The sequence below is a fragment of the Pipistrellus kuhlii genome, unplaced genomic scaffold (genome assembly GCF_014108245.1).
Source record: "Pipistrellus kuhlii isolate mPipKuh1 unplaced genomic scaffold, mPipKuh1.p scaffold_m20_p_3, whole genome shotgun sequence".
NCBI classification, from domain to species: domain Eukaryota; kingdom Metazoa; phylum Chordata; class Mammalia; order Chiroptera; family Vespertilionidae; genus Pipistrellus; species Pipistrellus kuhlii.
Genome location: NW_023425529.1, coordinates 10,116,848 through 10,137,574, shown reverse-complemented (window position 1 = coordinate 10,137,574; position 20,727 = coordinate 10,116,848). Strand labels below are relative to the sequence as shown.

Here is a 20,727-nt window from a genome sequence, read left to right as displayed (position 1 = left end):
CACACCCCACACTGGGGATCGAGTCTGCACCCCAGGCCTGTGCCCTGACCAGGAACTGAACTATAACCTCCTGGTTCATGGGTTAACGCTCAACCACTGAGCCATGCTGGCTGGGCTATACAATACTATTTAGATGCTCACCCCACACCATACACCAAAAGGCATTGTGTTTTGGGCCCCTTGATGCCACAGGTTGATGCTTCACCTGTTTCATCCCTCTTGTTAGTACCAGTAAGATGATGGCCTAGACTTTAGTGCAGCCAGGGGCCATGAAAAGTAGCTCTGTGTTACAAGAGCCTAACACGTACGTTACTCTTTTCATTTCTAGAAAATGAAGTGCCAGCCCCAGCCCCAGCCCCAGCCCCACCCCCGGAAGGTAAGTAAAGACACTATCTCATCCATTCAGGCTGTAAATCCAGAATGTCTCTCCCAGCATGATTTGGCCTTCACTGAAGCTGGGAGCTTTACTCTAACTCCTATGGAGAAGGTGGATGACCACAGTTGCCATGGGTTTATAATAATAACAACAATACATTGTGTCCATATAACCCTCTCACGTTGATCTAATTTAGATGACACATCATATACTCGTAAAACCCTCCGAGTTATGACAAAACTGTAGTTGTGCTGATGTTTTGGTGTTGTGGAGGCTGGGCCTCCCAGGGGCTGACACCTTTGCAGGGCTTTTTCACATAAGCTCGGAGCAAACAAAACGCACATCCCTCTTGTGAGGGTCTAGAGCAGATCTCTCCTCGGTTCTGGAAGATCAGCAGCCCCTTGGCGACCCAGACCCTGCCACCATCAAGCAGCTCCAGAAACTCCTCAGCAAGTTTCTAGGAAGATTTGGTGGCCTGAGTCTCAACATCAGAACCAATTTCTCCAGTTCTTAGTATCCTGTTGTCCACCAGGTGGCAACAACAACAAAAAAATAAGAGGTAAAGAGTTCTGGTGAATTTGGCAGGTAGAGGCAGTGCCCAGTGACACACACCAGGTGAAGCCAGCTTTTCTACCTACATAGATCCAAGGAATAGAACAGGACTGATAAGATCACAGGCCTGAGTGGAATGTTAAATTCCCAGCATGGGTCTCCAGAGTCATTGTCTATCATGCAAATAACCCTCAAGATGGAGGCGATGTGTGTTTTCCTATGAAGACATCCAAGCGCCTTCCCGCATCTCTTCCTCCTTGAACAGGATGAGAAACTGGCATTCATTAAAGAATTATTCACACAGACTGTAGATACAGAGAATAGACTGATGGTTGCCAGAGGCCTGGATGAAAAAGGTGAAGGGATTGAGTGGTATAGATGGGTAGTTACCCAATAATCATGGGAATGTAAAGTACAACACTGGGACTAGTCAATAATATTCTGATAACTATGTGTGGTGCCAGGTAGGAGTGGAAATATCAGAGGGAACACTTTGTAAAGTATATGATTGTCTAACCATTATGCTGTACACAAAGTAATAGTGAACATAAATGGTAATTGAACATTTTTTGAAAAAAATTTATTCATAGGGTATTCACCATGTGTACAACTCTGCCTTAACCCTTCAGAAAGATATAGGTCTCTCTCCCAGATTCTTATTGATAACTGGGTACAAGCAAACTGAACTGGTTGCAGTGGAGAACTCTTAGAAAACATTTCTGTGTATTCAGTGTGCTTAAGGCCACATACAAAATAGAACACAGACCAGGGAACAATTCAATAAATTACAACCACTATGTTGAAACATGAAGCAAAGCTCTAAGAACTTCACAGGGCGGTATGTGATTTAATGCATGTTACTTGAGTTGAGAATGTGTTGTGGAGACAAGCGTGGGAGGACACTGTAGACCAGTCCAGCCTAGTCGAAAGCAGGAATTGGATAAGACCTCAGTTGCTAGTGATCTTTTTGCCATTAAGGGTGTAAGGGGATTATGAAGTTCTTCCACCCTGGAGATCATTTTCTGAGAGACAGTTTGAGAAATCTAACTACTCACAAAAGCCCCTTTGTCCAGCTGACAGTACCAAACCACATGCCCCAAATCCTCCAGTAGTATAGAAGAGTATTGCTACATGTCAAAACGAATGAAACAGGCTCAGTGCCATGAGTTTAAACAGGGGTGAAGTCAAGTTTAGTTTTCTTTCAGCCAGTAAAGATGTGTGACATTCTTCTGAGGAACTTCTTTGAGAAGTTCCTTTGGTATGTTTCCTTCTCGCATTTACAGAGTTATCTTTGCCAACATTGTGCACATTGAGGACCTACAGGCCATTATAGACATAACCTTTCCCTTCTTTTCTTCAGATCAGTAGCTGTCCCTGAGCCACTATAAAGTTTCCCTTATTATGCCATATTTCACAGTCATTGCACAATGCTGACTTCCTGTTGCCCAAACAAGTCTCCTATGAAACTCTGCTCAAAATGTCTTTATTAGTTAACTAAGATTCAGATCTATATTCAATAAAAGAGAGAGAGAGAGTTCTTGCTTGAAAGAATTCCTTTTTTACATGTGCCACAAGTCAGACACCATATGAAGGTGTTTAAACTAATGTGGTTTTGAACAGAGAGAAATGCAAAGTAGATGGTCTCAACTGATAAAATATGATTTTCCTGCTATCATATTGGCACTCAACTCAACCCAGAAGATTAATATTTGTCCCAAATTATTTTATTTGAAACTGTTGTACAAGTATAGATTTTATACCCTGGCTATATTATATTATCCTACATAATAAAAGCCTAGGTGGTGTCACGTGCAACATTATCACAAGATAGCCATCACAAGATGGCCAGCAGGGGAGGGCAGTTGGGGACAACCAGGTTGGCAGGGGAGGACAATTGGTGACATCAGACTGGCAGGAGAGGACAGTTGGGGGCAATCAGGCAGGCAGGCAGGCAGGCATGCAAGCGGTTAGGAGCCAGCAGTCCCAGATTGAGAGGTATGTCCCAGATTGGAGAGAGTGCAGGCTGGGCTGAGGGACACTCTCCCTCTACCCCCATGCACAAATTTCGTGCACCAGGCTTCTAGTCTATATAATAAAAGACTAAGCAACCATTATGGTGGTACGACCAGAATGACCAATTGCTATGATGCGCACTGACCACCAGGGGCCAGATGCTCAATGCAGGAGCTTCCCCCTGGTGGTCAGTGTGCTCCCATAGGGGGAGCACCACTCAGCCAGAAGCTGGGCTCACAGCTGCAAGCACAGTGGTGGTGGTGGGAGCCTCTCCCACCTCTGTGGCAGCTCTAAGGAGCAGTGAGTCAAGCAGTAAGGAGCAGTGAACAGGCGGGTGGTAGGGAGCGAGGGGTCCCAGAGTACCAGAGGGTACAGGTCGGGCTCAGGGATACCCTCCTCCCCCAAGTGAACAAATTTTGTGCACTGGGCCTCTAGTAGAATCATGATAGTGTAGTATTATTTAGAAATAAAAACTATTAGAACCATTACATTGCACAACACTGACTTCCATTGCCCAACAGTGGATCAAACCTCCTTAAAAAGTCATTAAGTCTCTTGTTGGGATCTACAAGGAATTGACCCACATTTTATAAGCACCATGCATTAACCAATTGTCCGCTGCAGCATGACCCATATTTTATATTCTCTTCCATGCCAGCATGTTCTAACATGAACCCAGAGTTGAATGTATTTTAAAATCTGTATTGTATGTTTATACATACACTTTTCCCAAAAGTGATCAGATTAATTGCCTTTATAAACAGTTGAATGTGACTCTACATTAGACTCCCAAAATTCACCATTTCTGTACAACATAATAAGTGAATATTAGTATAATTTATGATCTGTCTGTTTTCATTTAAACCCCCCACCCCATTGCCCATCACACAATAAAATACTTTCCTTAAGACACTTTAAAAGTATGCTTGTTGCACTAGCCGGTTGAGCTCAGTGGATAAAGCATCAGCTTGAGGACCAAAGAGTCCCAGGTTTGATTCCAGTTAAGGGCACGTACCTTGGCTGCTTCCACATCAATGTTTTTCTCTGGCTTTCCCTCTTTCTTCTGCTCTCTCTAAAAGATCAATGGGAAAATATCCTCTGGTGAGGGTTAACAAACACAAACAAATAAATAAATAAGTTTTTTTTTTTTTAATGTGCTTGTACTTTCCACACAGAACCAAATAAAGAGAAGGAAGCCGGAACTGCACCAGCAAAAGGTGAGTGAAGGGAGGGAGAATGGGGCTGAAGTCAATAAAATTAGAAACAGAAAGAAGTCAGTAAAAGTTGCCATAGGGGCTTCGTGGAATTTCTATGCATTATCTTTCATCAGCCTGGTTATGTGTGCCTTGTTTTCATCATATCTGTACAACCTAGTCAGTATAATGGCAAATGGTGCTTTGATCCATTTTTATTACACACATTTCTAAAAGAAAAACAACGATAAAAAAAATGACAAGTACTTGTTGAGATGGCAGCAAATTAATTGGTAGTTTCTAATTTCCAATCTGCATATGAAGGAAAAGGGGTGTCTGGTCTTCTTGAGAATACACCAATTTGGAAATTCATCTGGACTGCCCAGTTTTTCTTGAATTGGATATTTTCATGTCACTGTGCTAAACTGTTCCAGGTTTCACTAGTAATTTTGAAGGTCAGCATCTCATTTTGTAACACTATGTATTCATGTAGATTTATATAATGACATATAGATAGATAAGACAACCTTAAGCAAACATCACATTGCTCCTTGCTGATTTGGAAACTCATTTATTTCTGCAAAATTATTGTTTTTACTTTATATGTAGTTAGTCCAAACAATGTATAATCTTTATTACAAGGATCCACAAAATACAAATTTCTTTGTGTCCCTATGGAGGAAGTCATTGTCACATCTGACCATCTGTCATAAGCTAAGGAATATTGGTTTTCTACTAAAAATAGTTTTCACAGAGGCAGATTTGACAATTCTGCTTTATATGTTTGTATCATGACTTATACATTCATTCTTATTTGTGTAATGAATGACATAGTTTAAATTTTGGAATAGCCAATTATTTCCTGACTGCAATAAGACCTTTTTCTTTTTTTTCCTGGACACCACTCCACAAATGTCAGGTACCTTCGTTCTTACTATGTTATATTTCACTACCTAATTCTTACAATTCTCTTTTCTTCTATACATGAGTAAAATACCTTTTTCTTTCTTTCAGTATATTGGACAACTTTTCTTCAGCTAACTTGAACTTATGCACTCACAAATGAACACATAATGTTGTTAGTACACTCACTTTGTCCTTGACCTGCAGTGGCTTCTGTGGGTAGTAACCTGAATACTAATCCCAGCTACATGAGACGGTCTGAAGGTTATTTGCTTATGGAATGCAGACAATGCAAACTCCTAGAACTCCTTCCATGAGATGGGTTCAAGGATGTTTGGACATCTGGCTGAAGTTATTGTAACATTATTCTCTACAAAGCCGATGGCATACACCTCTGTTTCCAAATTTGGAAAGATGTCTGGGCCAGGTTGTAAGGCTCCACCAACAGAGCAGATGATCTAATCCTAGAGGGCAAGCTGTCAACGTTTAAACAAAGCCTGTGCTTGACCCTGAATGTGAAAAGTCATCCCAATTATATTTGTGTGTTTAAACGAGAAAATGACTTTCTGTGTATTACAGTCAACCAACCAACCAACCAAGCAGTTAACCAATCAACAAAACTCTTCTCTCTGGAGAACGCAGTTTGATGAAAGAGCCAGGCCAGATGACTAGGGAGGGCCTCCTGAAATTAGTAGCCTTTTCCCCCCTGATATTTGCAGAAGTTAAGCAAGGCCATGGCCACATGCAGTCACAAGACCAAATACATAAACTCTATGTATCTATTTTCTCTACATGCCTAGGAAGAAAATCAATTTAGGATAGAAGGTGAAATTCCTAAATAAAGAAGGTAGATAAATAGAAGTTGTTTGTTTTTTGTTTTTAAATGTATATATATATATATATATATATATATATATATATATATATATATATTTATAGAGAGGAAGGGAGAGAGATAGAAACATCGATGAGTCATCAATCAGCTGCCTCTTGCACGCCCCCTCCTGGGGATGTGCCTGTAACTAAGGTACATGCCCTCAACCGGAATCGAACCCAGGACTCTTCAGTCCTCAGGCTGACCCTCTATCCACTGAGCCAAACCGGTTTTGGTGAAGTTGTTTCTAAATATACAAACTTTTCAACTATTACCCACTTTCATCAAGGAAAGGGAATTTTCAAAGAAAAACACTTAAGCAAAGAATAGACACAATAAACATTGCTGACTGTATGGCTGTGGTTGAGAAAGATGTGCATGAGCATAAGCAAGATTGACAAGTGCAATAAACCATTCCTGCAGCATTGACTAGAATGTCCTTCCCTGCCCTTCACCCTCCCCAGTCATCAGTCCATCTAATTGATTTAACCCTTCAGTTGGTTTTACTCCTTTATACAGCTTTCCCCTTGACTTCCATCTCCCTTCCTTCTTCTGACTTCTCTTGGACCTATTGCCTCTGTTGTTCAATCACTCTTTTCTCCACTTCATCACATATTAATCCTTCATTTATTTCCCTCACAGGAGTAAGCCTTTTGACAGTCAGGGGCCATGTCTTACCACCTCCTTGGGCCCCTCATCTCATTTTTAGTAGTTTTTGCCAGAGAGTCACACAAGGCAATCTCCTAATAAATACCTGAAGGAGGAATTTTCGCGCTGGCTTAGCTGCTGATCCCATGGACAATGGTAATCTAGATAGATTTTTATTTCTATTGGCTTGGCAGGATGATGAACACCGGATGCATATTTTTTTTAATATATTTTATTGATTTTTTACAGAGAGGAAGAGAGAGGGATAGAGATTAGAAACATCAATGAGAGAGAATCATCAATCAGCTGCCTCTTGCACACCCCCTACTGAGTATATGCCCGCAACCAAGGTGCATGCCCTTAACCAGAATCGAACCTGGGACCTTTCAGTCTGCAGGCTGACACTCCATCCACTGAGCCAAACTGGTTTCGGCAGCATGCATACTTTTTTTTTTTATATAATATATTTTATTGATTTTACACAGAGAGGAATTGAGAGGGACAGAGAGTCAGAAATGTCGATGAGATAGAAACATCGATCAGCTGCCTCCTGCACACCCCCCACTGGGGATGTACCCACAACCAAGGTACATGCCCTTGACCAGAATCGAACCCGGGACCTTTCAGTCCGCAGGCCGACGCTCTATCCACTGAACCAAACCGGTCCCGGCAGCATGCATACTTTTAATAATGAGGTTCAGAATGAGGCAATGATGCTATGTATTGAGTGCTCAGGACAAATAGTCCTCAGAACAGATAGATGATATACAACCAACTCACTTAAAGCCATCAAAAATGGTCATGCCTGGATATTAGTACATTTTCACACTTAATTGGTCCCCTATCCAAGTAGTTGAAATATATTCAGTTGATAGCTCCAAGACTGTCACTGTAAAGAATGTCATTCATACCAACTCAGCCTTAATATTCCCGGATATTTATGCAAAAACCCGGAAATGTTCTGAATCTTTTGATGTAGTCGCAAACTATTATCTGGTTCTGATATCAATCTTACAAGTAATGTTTGTGGGTGGATGTGCCAAGTTTTCAGGGTTACTAAGAGTCTCTGTCTGGGAAACAGCTGATTTCCCAGAATGGGGTTTTACTATTTGTTGATTTGCTTGTTTGCCTCTGGACTTGTCCATCTAGCTATCCTGTTCCTTACTTAATACTGCCCACTTGTCCTGGAATTAAAACAGTAGAGATGGCAATTTGAAAAATAAAAATGTGTTTAAACAGCAATATCAGAATGTACATGTGCAAACCCCTCTAAATCACCGGGAGGCATTGTCCTTATAAAAAATAAAGCTACCGTGACTTAGAATCCTTCTATATATTCTGAAAGAATATAACAGGTGGTAAAAAAAAAAAAAAAAAAAAAAAAAAGTAAAGTACTTTTTTTATTTTTATACCATCAGTGGGCCAGAGAACTGTCTTTTATTCTGACATTCATTTATTCAGCAAGTGTTCAGAGGCAGCTGTGTACCAGGCCAGAATCTAGTGTTGGGTCCTGCCCTCCTGGAGCTGAGTTTGGGAGCGTTAGAGGAGAGAATGACCATCAACAGAATTCAGTGCAATTCAGCTTTGAAAGCAGACAGTTGTCCTGGAGAGCCATGTGTAAAGAAGAATGTGGGTGTTTAAAGGGGATTATACTTTTTAAAAAATATATTTTATTGATATTTTACAGAGAGGAAGGGAGATGAATAGAGAGCTAGAAACATTGATGAGAGAGAAACATCAATCAGCTGCCTCCTGCACAACCCCTAATGGGGATGTGCCTGCAACCAAGGTATATGCCCTTGACTGGAATCGAACCTGGGACCTTTCAGTCTCCAGGCCAACCCTCTATCCACTGAGCAAAACCAGTTTCAGCGGATTATACTTTTTTATGGGCAACCAACATTGAATCCATGAACATAAAGTAATGAGACTGACTTTCTTCTGTGCCTCAACAATGGGCCCTGTGGCAAGTGTCAAAACTGGTTGGCCCTGTAGGTGGCTGCAAACATGCCAGCAGCATTAGAATCAGAGATTACTTTGACAATAAGTACTCATTTTAATGCCTAAGTTCTGATATATGTTTTTTTATTTTAGTTTTTGCATCTTATTAATGTATAGTCTATATATTGTTTGTTAAGCCCAATTGGGATAGTTTATTGCCATTTGATAATCATGGCAAGAAAAGCAAAATCTTTCTTTTTCCCAGTCATTAAAAATAACTTTACCACATAAACTATTGTAAATGAACCCTGTGCATATTAAAGAGCTCACATAAGTTGAATTGAAGCCTCTTTCTTTGGGAAGGAGCGTGATTGGCAGAGGAGGAAGTGAATCAACAGAAGTTCTAGGAAATTTCTCCTAAATAATGATTCTTTTAATTTAAAATATGATTTTATAGGTTTTTTTTTCATTTAGGTCTCTTTACATCTGCAATAACACTATCTTCATGCTTCTTACTAGCATGTTAAAATATTTTTGTGGAATTTTACCTTTAGGTATCAGACAACCGTCTATTAAAATGTCTCTGTGCTTTATCTGTGTCTTCTAACTATATATTTCTTTGTGAAGAAGTTTGTTAAAAATTAATATCATCATAGTTTTCTTTTTTAAAAAAAAAGTATATACATATATATTTTAGGAGAAGAATAGAGAGAAACATTGATCAGCTGCCTCCTGTACACCCCCTACTGGAGATTGAGCCTGCAACCCAGGTACATGCCTTGACTGAGAATTGATCTGGTGACCTCTTGATTCATGGATTGATGCTCAACCACTTAGTCACACCAGCTAGGCAATATCACCATGCTTTTTGACTCTAAGACAAAACCATTATAAGATGCAATATCAATTTAATAGATTTGGGGAAGAAAAAACTTCTTACCAGTGTATTTTCCGGTGTATAAGACAACGTTTGAGCTGAAAAAAAGTCAACCAAAAATTGGGGGCAAAAGACCAAAATTGCACAAAAATTACCTGCAGATCTTGACGGCAAAGTAAGTCTTTTCTTTGAAGTGAGGGGTAGTCTTATACAGCGAATATAGGCCTAAACCTATGTTTTAACTGTAAAATTAGGGGGTCGTCTCATACACTGGAAAATACGGTATTAGACATGTTTATTGTAAGATATATCTTGATTTCAGAAGCATCAAAACGTAAAGGCATGAATCTTCTCATTAAGAAAACACAATAATTTAACAAATGCCTTAACATATGATGAGTTAGTGTTAGCTGTTGTTGTCATTGTCTTCCATACATGGTAGTTGTTGCTATTTTCATTTTTGGTATGTTAATAATTATAAAACTGATTACCCTGCTTGAGGAATTCATAAATATGTCTAAATCAAATCATGTGTTTACCCGAGGCTTGTTTATAGTCACATGTATTTTTTTTTAGATATTTTTTAAAAATATATTTTTATTGATTTCAGAAAGGAAGGGAGAAGGAGAGGAAGAGATAGAAACATTAATTATGAGAGAGAATCATTGATCAGCTGCCTCCTGCATGCCCCCTACTTAGGGCCAAGCCCGAAATTCAGGCACATGCCCTTGACCAGAATTGAACCCGGGACCCTTCAGTCTGCAGGTGATGTTCTATCCACTGAGCCAAACATGTATTTCACATGTACTTTAATTTTATAGGCTTTTTGGTCTTTATTCTAAAATCTCAATAATAATCTCATTTGTTTTACATAAAAAATTTAATGTAAAAAGGCAATTGAAATCAACCATAGATAGAAGTTATTTTATGCTTACCAGAGTGTGGAGAATTATAATAATGAAAATATCCTATTATCAGTGGAAGTTCTCCCTCAAATTTCAAATTTCATGTGTATCCTCCCAAAATCCCATGTAATATGAGACTAAATTCTTCCTCTTCTTTCCAGACATCCTTCTTTAGGCTTAAAGAATCACTTTTTTACGGTTTTACTAATGCTATTTTCCCATGACTTGAAGGCAAATAAAATTCTGCTTTGGTGAATTTTCCTTCAACATAGCCAGGGGAGCTAGCGCAGCTGCTCTAGGTCCATGACTTCTGTTTCCTAAAGAGTCAAAAACAGATGTGTATGTTTTCATCATCATTGTAGTCACTTTTTAGATAGAAAAAAAAGAGAAATTGTGACTTACATTGTACATATTTTTTTTGCTTTGTTTTCTTTTAAAATGTTTTTTGTATGATGCCATACCTTTCTCATGTGTGTTGTTGAATTAGGCACAACTCAAAAGATTTGGATATTCAGTTTCCCTTCTAGCAATAGAACCTTTCATTCTCATTCAATTCAACCAGATTTATAAACAGGCAACTTTTCAAGAATTTCAGGTCAGGATCCCTACATCTTAACTATGTTTCCTAATCTAAAGAAATGTCAGGACCAAAGTTACTTTTATTTATTTATTTGTTTGTTTGTTTGTGTGTATGTTTGTTTATATTTTTAAATTAACTTTAGAGAAGAAAGAAGAGGGAGATAGAAGCATCAATGATGAGAGAGAATCACCAATCTGCTGCCTCCTGCACACCCCCTACTGGAGATTAAGCCACAACCTGAGCATGTACCCTGACTGGGAATTGAACTGTGACCTCATGGTTCCTAAGTCAATGCTCAACCACTGAGCCACCCCGGGTGGATCAAAGTTACTTTTCAAAGAAGGGAAACAGTCAACTTGTCCATTATATTTTCTAGCACCTAAGTAAATTTGGAAATGTGTGTATAAGAAATCAAAAAATTGTTAATTGAGCAGGAATTGATGTTTGGAAGTAATGTTTGATCATCTAGATCATTTCATGACACTCTGAAGCTTTGGTTTAATATGTGGTGTCTTAATAGTCTAAACCCGTGGTCGGCAAACTGCAGCTTGAGGGCCACATGTGGCTCTTTGGCCCCTTGAGTGTGGCTCTTCCACAAAATACCACGGTCTGGGCAAGTCTATTTTGAAGAAGTGGCATTAGAAGAAGTTAAGTTTAAAAAATTTGACTCTCAAAAGAAATTTCAATCGCACTGATGATATTTGGCTCTGTTGACTAATGAGTTTGCTGACCACTGGTCTAAACTAATTGTGCATATTCATCCAAATAGTCTTTAATATTTAATGGACATCAAAACTACTCATTCATCAACATTTTGCTTATTTCTTCATTTTAGTTTTATGAAAGTATGTGAATATTCTTAATCATTTAGCTTTCCAAACAATTAACTCAAGGATTCATTATACCCTGTGCATAAAGCAAACAAATACATATAAAACCTATATAAAATGAAGTATTCACTTGACTCAAAATGGTTCTAATTTCTATATAATAAAGGAAGTTCCTGTCTAGGACTTGGTTGAGTTTTAAAACTTATTTTTCCAGGACTTTAAATCAAGATTTTATTTAGTTTAGTAAATAAAAGTCTTTAAATTATAAGAATAAAATATTAATATTGAATTAAATTTATGGCAAGCATTTGTAAATCACCAAGTATTTCATTTTTTATGTAAAATTTGAATCATCTAAGTATTCTGAACTGTAGAATTCTGATGATAGCTCAGAAATGCCTATCCTTCCCCAAATGTACAATTCCAGGAGTCAAACATGAACTAAGTTTGAGAAATATTAACTGTTGTATCATTTCTTGTCTCCACCCCGATTGCTGGAGCATATTAGCACACTGACAGCTTTGAGATGTCCCTAACAAGCACAGTACAATAGGATGCAAGCATAAAACTCCAGTTAGCCTAACATCTTCCAAGCTTCTCTGACCACAGAAAGCTTCCTCTGAAGATTCTGATTCTCACAGTATCCAGCAAGTCACCTCGTGGGTTCTGAAGATATAACATTAAGGTTCTCTGAATATTACCTTAATTATTTTGTAAAAACTAATAATAGATATCTTTGGTTGACAGACTTAGGAAAGAAATTTCAGGCTAGTAAATATTATTTGCTGTAAATATTTTAATAAATTATACAGAAATGTGCTATTTTATCTCAAGGTATCTGGTAAGGCACTTTACCTGGTATAATTAACAGTCATGTGTGTGCATTTGCTGAATCCTATTTTATTTTATTATTTTGTTTTCTTAAATTATATTTTTATTGATTTCAGAGAGGAAGGAAGAGAGAGAAAAACATCAACAAAGAGAGAGAATCATTGATCAGCTGCCTCCTCCAAATCCCACAAGGGGATCGAGACTGCAACCTGGGCAAGTGCCCTGACCAGGAATTGAACCATGACCTTCTGGTTCATAGATCAATGCTCAACCACTGAGTCACGCCAGCTAGGCAATATTTTTAAAATTAAACAGCATTGACCATCACCGATATAATCTTGAAAGTTCTTATAAAATTTCTAAAATAATTATTGGTGAAGTTAATAAGTATGACAAATTGATTTATATTAGTTAATGTTGACTTTTGTTTTCTATAGAAAAGGGAAATTAACCATGAGGTTTTCGGAGTGGGGGAACAAGTTCTCAAACAATACATATATGCTTTGATGTCTGTGTCCAAATGATCGTGGTTCATGAATCATGCCTGTCATTGATGTTAGCTACAAAACGAGAACTCAAAAATCACCTTCGTTGAGGATTTCATCGAGGTTAAAAAATTTAACATCCTAACCTAACAACCACATAAAACGTTTGCTTAGAGTTCCAATTTTTAATTTACACTTTCATTTGTATTATCTTATTCCCTTTTATTTATTTTTATCTTTTGCCCAAAACATTCAAATTTAATCTTTCAGGTACCCAGTCTTACTCATCAGTTGAAAGTGTTTTGTGTAGTTTCTCCTCTTCTTTTTCAGATTTCTCTTTCCTCAGGATACTTGGGATGAAGTCCTTTTCTCCTTGACTTTGTGTGCCTATTTCTTGTTTCAGATGAAGAGGAAGCCTCCCCATCTTTTGTCCTGCCTCCAGGTTAGGATGATCCCAAATCCCCTATTTCCCCACTTTGTCATTTATTATGAAGTTGCAGTAAAGGAAAAGAAAAGACAGAACACCTTGATGAAACAAGGCACTGAGAAGGTGGTGCCAGAGCTAAGAGGAAAAACAATGGCTTTAATGGTAAATTTGTAATTTTTTTTTTTTACATGAGGACATTTTTAAAGAGTCTTCTTTTGTGAAATAAATAAGACTCATAAATATTGGATACAAATTTTAGGGGCAAAAATATTTGTCTTCTATTTGTTTTTTAAATATTATTATTGGTTTTAGAAAGAAAAGAAGAGGGAGAGAAAGAAACATCAATGATGAGAGAGAATCATTGATTGCCTGACTCCTACACACTCCCTACTGGGGATCGAGCCCAGAACCCAAACATCTGCCCTGACCCAGAATTGAACCATGACCTCCTGCTTCATAGATCGAGTCTCAACCATTGAACCATGCCAGCTGGGCAATCTTATTTTATTTTAGTTTAGTTAATATTTTTTTTAATTGATTTCAGAAAGGGAGAGGGAGAGGGAAAGAGAGACTGAAACATCAATGATGAGATAGAATCATTGATTGGCTGCCTCCTACATGCCCCCTGCCAGGGATGGAGCCCACAACCCAGGCATGTGCCCTTGACTGGAATCGAACTTTAGTCCATAGGCCGATGCTCTATCCACTGAGCCAAACCGGTGAGGGCTTATTGTTTTTTAAATAAGACATCATTTTAGAGATGCCTTCATAGTTTAAGCTCTATTGATTTTCCATCCAAACCAACTTCTAGTTTCTTTCTCCCTATTATCAGAAGAGGGTTAGGGGATCCAAGGAGGTTGCAGTCAGCACTTCGTTGGCACCCCTTTCTCTTGCATCACCCAGACCACACTTTCCTTTCAGGTTTGAGTAGTCGGGCCCTGGAGAGAAAAGACTCAGGTGAGCAGACGCCTGGAACAATCACTAATGACCTCATTTCTTGAAGCTGCATTGATTCTAATCTTTGTTTTATTCAGTTTGTAGCTCTGGTAGCCCTCTTTCATTACATTACATTTCTTACAAGAAAACTAATGTATTAAGAAACAATTAATTTTGCATGATATATATACACAAATGCGGGAATCTTCCTACATACACCACAGGTTGATTTGTCTTATTATAACTATCATTTGACAAATAAAGAGAGATTAAGGAACTTTTAAAATCTACACTTGGAGAGTGCTAAAGTTAGATAATAATTCACATTTTTATAGAGCTTTACATATACTTGATAAAACACCTACAGATCTATCCTGTCAGCTATGCTACAATTCATTTATTCATTCAACAAATTTGTGTTGAGTGCCTACTATGATCCTACTATGGACTTCTTATGGGCCAAGCATTTGTAGATATAGAAATGAAGAAGAAAATAAAAACAGCAAAATTTCTGCCTCATATTCTAAATGTGAATGATCACTATTATTATTAATATCACAGTCACGCACAACATAAATTTTTAACATCAACTTCGTTATTAAAAATCATGTAATCATGTGACTACATTGCATAACTTAATTGTGAAAATGATGGTCTCTGTGGATAGAAATACTGAGCATGACTGATACATGACAACTAAAATAACTAAATCTACATTTTCTTCTTTTCAAGAAGCATTAACAGGTAAAGTTGGCAACTCTAGCATTTTTTCCCCCCAGCTATTTAAGCAGCTGAAACTGAACTTCTCTGAATTCAGCTCTCAGAGACAGAGGGAATATCTACATTCTCTCCTACCCACCTCATTGGAGTTGACTGATGATTAATCCAAGCTAAGAACCTGGAATGCAAACTAGAAAATGCAAAATAATCTTTATTTCCAGGTTCTATCTCTTCATGGGAAAGACTCAAAGAGTTTTTTCTTTCTGTTTTTCTGAGCTTTCCCCTCTTTCAGGATGCTCCTGATATCCTTGAAACTGTACCTGCAGTCATGATCTGTTAATTTTCCAAATTATGGCCATATCTGTATGATCCTAATAGGATTGTCTAATTATACAATAGCAAGACATTTAAAAATATCAGGCCAGACTTGATTGTCTCATCCTTCCCAGTTGACCTACAAACTGACCCATCCAACTCTTTTGTTATATGTGTATAGCCTCAAAGTCAGTGACCTAAAAAAATACTGAGAGTACTGCTTTAATATACTTCTCACTATTATTTATTTGTTAGGGGTCAGGCAGGATGGGGAAAGAAAAGAACCATGGCTTCTAACAAAGACAGAATAACACCCTACCTGAAAAGTGTTAGCTTCTAGGAATCAGAAAATGTTCCTTTATCCCATCATGGAAGAAACATCCATGTAAGAATGGGAACCTGTCACTCTTCTGATGACTGCAGGGAGATGGATGGAAAGAGTGGTGTTACATTTACCCAGGTTGACTAGACAAAGTCAAGCTTCTGAGATGATGAGAACGACAAACCCAGGTAAGTCTACCTCCGAAGCACCTGGCCCTGAAATGATCCTTTTCCTCCTTTATCCTCATTAGAATGGTCTCTTGGAGAATCACCTGGCACCGAGGATCAAGACAAGCAGAACGCCAATTCTCAGCTGTCCATCCTGTTTGTGGAAAAGCCTCAAACAGGAACAGTGAAAGTTGGTGAGTGCCAAGCATAAATCCTGCTTTAAAAAAAAAAATGCAGGTGAAATTCACATAACAAAAAATCAACCATTGTAAAGTTGGCTATTAGTACGACCACTACTTCTATCTAGCTCCAAAACTTTTTGTCATCCCAAATAGAAACCTTGTACCCCCATTAGGCAGCTACTCCCCATTCTCCCTCCTCTCAGCCTCTGGCAACCACTAATCTCCTTTGTCTCTATAAATTTTCCTAATCTGGGTATTTCATATAAATGGAATCACACAATATGTGACCTTTAGTGTCTGAGTCTATCTATTCTGTAGCATAAATCAGTACTTCCTTTCCTTTTTATGGCTGAATTAGAGGCCCGGTGCACAAAATTCATGCATGGGAGGTGGGTCCCTCAGCCTGACCTGTACCCTGTTCAATCGGGGACCTGTCGGGAATATCCAATTGCCTCTTGCAATCCGGGACCACTGGCTTTTAATGTTCACCTGCCTGATCACCCTAACCCCTTTACCTGCCTGCCTGATTGTCCCTAACCACCTCTGCCTGCCTGCCTGATCGCCCATAACTGCTCCCCTACCAGCCTGATCACCCCTAACTGCTCCCCTGTTGACCTGATCACCCTTGTGCCATCTACCTCACCCCATACCTGAGACCCAGGATTCCCCCCTCTGGCTGATCACAGGCACCCGGGACCTGGGCTTCCCTCACTCTGGCTGGCTACAGGTACCCAGGATCTGGGTCAGCTTCTCCCAGGCCAATCACAGCCACAGGAGACTGTGGGCATGTGGCTTCACCCAGGCCACAACCACAAGCACCTGGGACTGCAGGACGGGCAGCTTGTCCCTCCCCCAGGCCACAGGTGCAGACGCAGCCACTGGCACCTAGGACCATGGGGCAGGCAGCTTGTCCCTCTCCTGGGCCACAGCCACAGCCACTGGCTCCCTGGATCGAGGGGTGTGCGGCTTGTCCCTCTCCCAGGCTGCAGGTGTAGGCGCAGCCACTGGCACCCAGGACCACGGGGTGTGCAGCTTGTTCCTCTCCCAGGCCACAGCCTGGCTGGTCCCCATTCCTCTCTCCCAGTATAGAGTGTCTGAGCCATTATGGTGTGATGGCGTGAGGGCATGATGACCATTTGCATATTAGCTCTTTATTATATAGGATAGTATCCCATTGTATAATATTTCTATATTAAATCCTTGAAGAGGTGAGTTATCATTTTAGTATCTAGGAGTTGAGTGCCTTGAGACTGGAGCCAGGTGGGATACAAATATATTTCTTCATTTGTCAAGTGGGGATGATACCTGTGAAATACTTTGAAGAATGCTTGGTGTATCTTAAATCTCCGAGCCAGTGTTTGCTGTCATTACAACATGCCTCATTCTGTAAGATTATTACAATACTATCAGAATGTATAGTATCTCAGAGGAAGCTAGTCAAGTAGATGGTTCAACTTTGGAGATAATCATTCAAAAATACTGATTGCACACATGTTAAAACACTGTTCTGAACACTAAGTATAACATGTGAGCACTCACAACTTGCAGTTTTAATGGGAGGAACAGACGACAACAAATTAAACCAACAGATAATCACAAAAAACAAGCACCATGAAGGAAATAACAGGGTGCTGAGTTAGAGAACAACTTGGGGCCAAGGAACTTCTAAGTAAATTTTTATAAGAAATATACTGGGATCAGGACTAGTCTTTGACACTTACCAAATAGTATGCATATAAGTCTATAGTTGCCTATATTCTTTTAGGTTGGGAATGTAGAAGCACACTGCATGTAAATGGAAATGTCAGTGCCCCTCATGTTTCCGGAAGACACCAAAATGCTGTCTGGCCATGGAGCTAGAGTTTTCATGTACTTAGGATCTTATCAGTAATCTTTCAATTCAAACAGATAGGCAAGTTTATTTTAAAAAGATCAGCTTCATATAATCATATTCTCATAATTCTAGACTTCCCATCACTTGCTTAATAAAAAAGATTTGAAAACATTTATACACTATCTATAATAATAAAAGCATGATATGTTAATTAGACCAGACAGCCAAATGACTTTACAGATGACATTCCAGACAAAGCCTTGTCGGTGGGAGCTGAGGCAAAGGTGGTTAGGGGCGATGAGGCAGGCAGGTGAGCAGTTAGGGATACAGGCAGGAGAGTGGTTAGAGGTGATCAGGTAGGCAGGTGAGCAGTTAGGGCACTGAGGCAGGCAGGCAGAGTGGTTAGGGGCAATGTGGCAGGCAGGCCAGTGGTTAGGGACGATCAGGCAGGCAGCCAGAGTGGTTAGGGATGATCAGGCAGGCAGGCGAGCGGTTAGGAGCCAGTGGTCCCTAATTGTGAGAGGGATGTACGACTGTCGGACATCCTCCAAGGAGTCCGGGATTGTAAGAGGGTGAAGACTAGGCTGAGGGACACCCTCCTTCTACCCCCTCTTCCTGTGCACAAATTTTGTGCATTGGGTCTATAGTATATATAGATTTGTATACATACATTTGTGAATTCACATTTTTATTTCATATATAGAATATTAACCCCCCACAAAATTATTTCTACTAATTAACCCATTGCTTCTTTTTTGTTCCATAAACTTCAAATGCAGAACAAGTTGGAGAATCTAAAGACCTTCTAGGGTGCTTGTAAAATAATCAGGCCCATTTCATTGGACAATTCTAGGGGCACCTGTCTCATTAGAGTGTATGCAGTGCAGTCCCATGTAACTCCTTCCAGTTGAGAACAAAACAAATGACAGTTTTTAAAAATGTCATTTAAAAAAATGACAGTTTTTGTTGATTTCAGAGAGAGGAAGGGAGAAAGAAAGAGAAAGGGAAACATAAATTGGCTGCCTTCTATGTGACCCCCACTGGGGATCGAGCCCCACACTTGAGCATGTGTCCTGATGGGGAATGGAACTGGTAACCTCCTGGTGCACAGTACAATGTTCAATCAACTGAGAGCCGCACTGGCTGGGCCAAATGACAATTCTTAAACCAGCCTGAATCACTTGTGCTTTCTCTAGGTGAAAATATCACCTTTGTAGCCAAGGTCAAGGCTGAAGATCTTCTTAGAAAACCCACTGTCAAGTGGTTTAAAGGGAAATGGATGGACCTGGCCAGCAAAGCTGGGAAGCACCTCCAGCTGAAGGAAACCTTCGAAAGGCACAGTCGGGTATGGCCCTGAACTCCTGGCACAGGGGCCTGGCTAGCTCATTCCTTCCGGGTGGGTGTCGGGTCATTTTTATGTTCAGCTTTGAGAGCTTTCAGTCCCAGAAAATTCTCCTGAGTTAGTGTTCCTAGGGTCTATCCTTAGCTTGCTTGCCCTGCTGTGCCCAGAGGCTGTGGAGCACAGGACCCTTCCTCTATTGAGAGCATCATCGCAGAATCCACAGATACAGATGTGTCTTTAAGACGGTGCTACAGGGGTGGGGGAAATACTGAAATGTGATGGCATCTTTCTGCCAGGTAGGACTGACATGTGCTGGATGCATTTCATTGCAGATATATACATTCGAGATGCAGATCATCAAGGCCAAAGAGAACTATGCAGGAAACTACAGATGCGAGGTCAGCTATAAGGATAAGTTTGACAGCTGTTCATTCGATCTTGAAGTGCGTGGTAAGAGACCCTTCTTGTCTGGATAAGTGTGATGTTTTTATTTTTTTATTTTATTTATTTTTGATGGGACATGAGGGGATGGAGGAGAAGGCCATTTAATACTATGGTATTTTGAAAATAAAGCTTCCTTTAAAACAGTGTGTGTTTATGGTTGTGATGGCCTCAGCAAGCCTGCTGAATTAAATAGTTATGAGGTAATTGTATAAGGGGAAGTTGGGGATATCATTACTGAGTATCTCTTGTTCATGCTCTCTATATCCCTTCAATCTCCCAAATAAGGGGCTGGTGCTATACTGAATGTTCACTTTTCATTGAGTCCATTTATTCCCACTCAGGTTTGGGGATAAGTTAATATGGCCCAAGGATGTTAGGATACCCAGGTGGAAGGGAGGATTTCTCTTATAAAGACAGAGATGAGATATGGAAGTATTCATTTATATGTTCTGTGTACCGCCCGGAGCAGATTTAATAGGGATAAATGTAAAGGTGTACAGGTAGTTTGGGGGTGGGAACCACTTCTCTGGGTATAAAAGGGAAAGTTGACTTGGCTGTAAAGATCATACACTTAAGATGATTCCAAAGTGTGATGTCGCTATAAAAGACAAAGCTGGAGTAATTTAAAACTAGGCCATCAGAATCTAGGTTTAGGAAATGACACCCCACTCTACAGCATGCTGCAGCACTGATCCACATCGGGAGTAGTGTCTTGAGCCCTTGACACTATACTCCACCAGCCTCCCTTCCAGAGGAGGGCAGCCAGGGGAATGGAGAATCCAGAAATCATTCTCTATTTAGTGTGGATGAAGAATTGCCTATACAATTCATTGTAAATAGAGGAAGGGCCATCACACAGAAGGACAAGGCCATTTCCATGGAACTCGAGAAGTGTTTAGGCAGACTAGAATCTAAAGGTGGAAATTAGGAGACAGTGAAGTTTGTCTTGACATTAGAGTGAGCTCTGTCATTAAAGCTTTGTAGACACAGCAGAAGGTTGTGAGATGCCCATCCCAAGAGATGTCAGGCG

At 39.8% G+C, this 20,727-nt stretch overlaps 1 protein-coding gene across 13 annotated transcripts in view; it reads left to right on the top strand.

The window, feature by feature from the left end:
- MYBPC1 (myosin binding protein C1) overlaps nucleotides 1–20,727 on the top strand; it is a 104,528-nt gene that overhangs the window by 21,546 nt on the left and 62,255 nt on the right. For 10 of the 13 annotated variants that reach the window (XR_006742763.1, XM_045587599.1, XM_045587596.1 and 7 more), the window contains exons 2-8: nucleotides 329–376; nucleotides 4,117–4,158; nucleotides 13,412–13,450; nucleotides 14,357–14,392; nucleotides 15,979–16,089; nucleotides 19,108–19,256; nucleotides 19,586–19,703. Coding sequence is in view for 12 of the 13 variants with exons in the window: in XM_045587599.1 (XP_045443555.1) it covers nucleotides 329–376; nucleotides 4,117–4,158; nucleotides 13,412–13,450; nucleotides 14,357–14,392; nucleotides 15,979–16,089; nucleotides 19,108–19,256; nucleotides 19,586–19,703 (543 nt within the window). In the remaining variant the exon portion in view is untranslated. The remainder of the gene's footprint in view (nucleotides 1–328; nucleotides 377–4,116; nucleotides 4,159–13,411; nucleotides 13,451–14,356; nucleotides 14,393–15,978; nucleotides 16,090–19,107; nucleotides 19,257–19,585; nucleotides 19,704–20,727) is intronic. The other 3 variants (XM_045587604.1, XM_045587597.1, XM_045587601.1) reach the window with 2 other exon arrangements.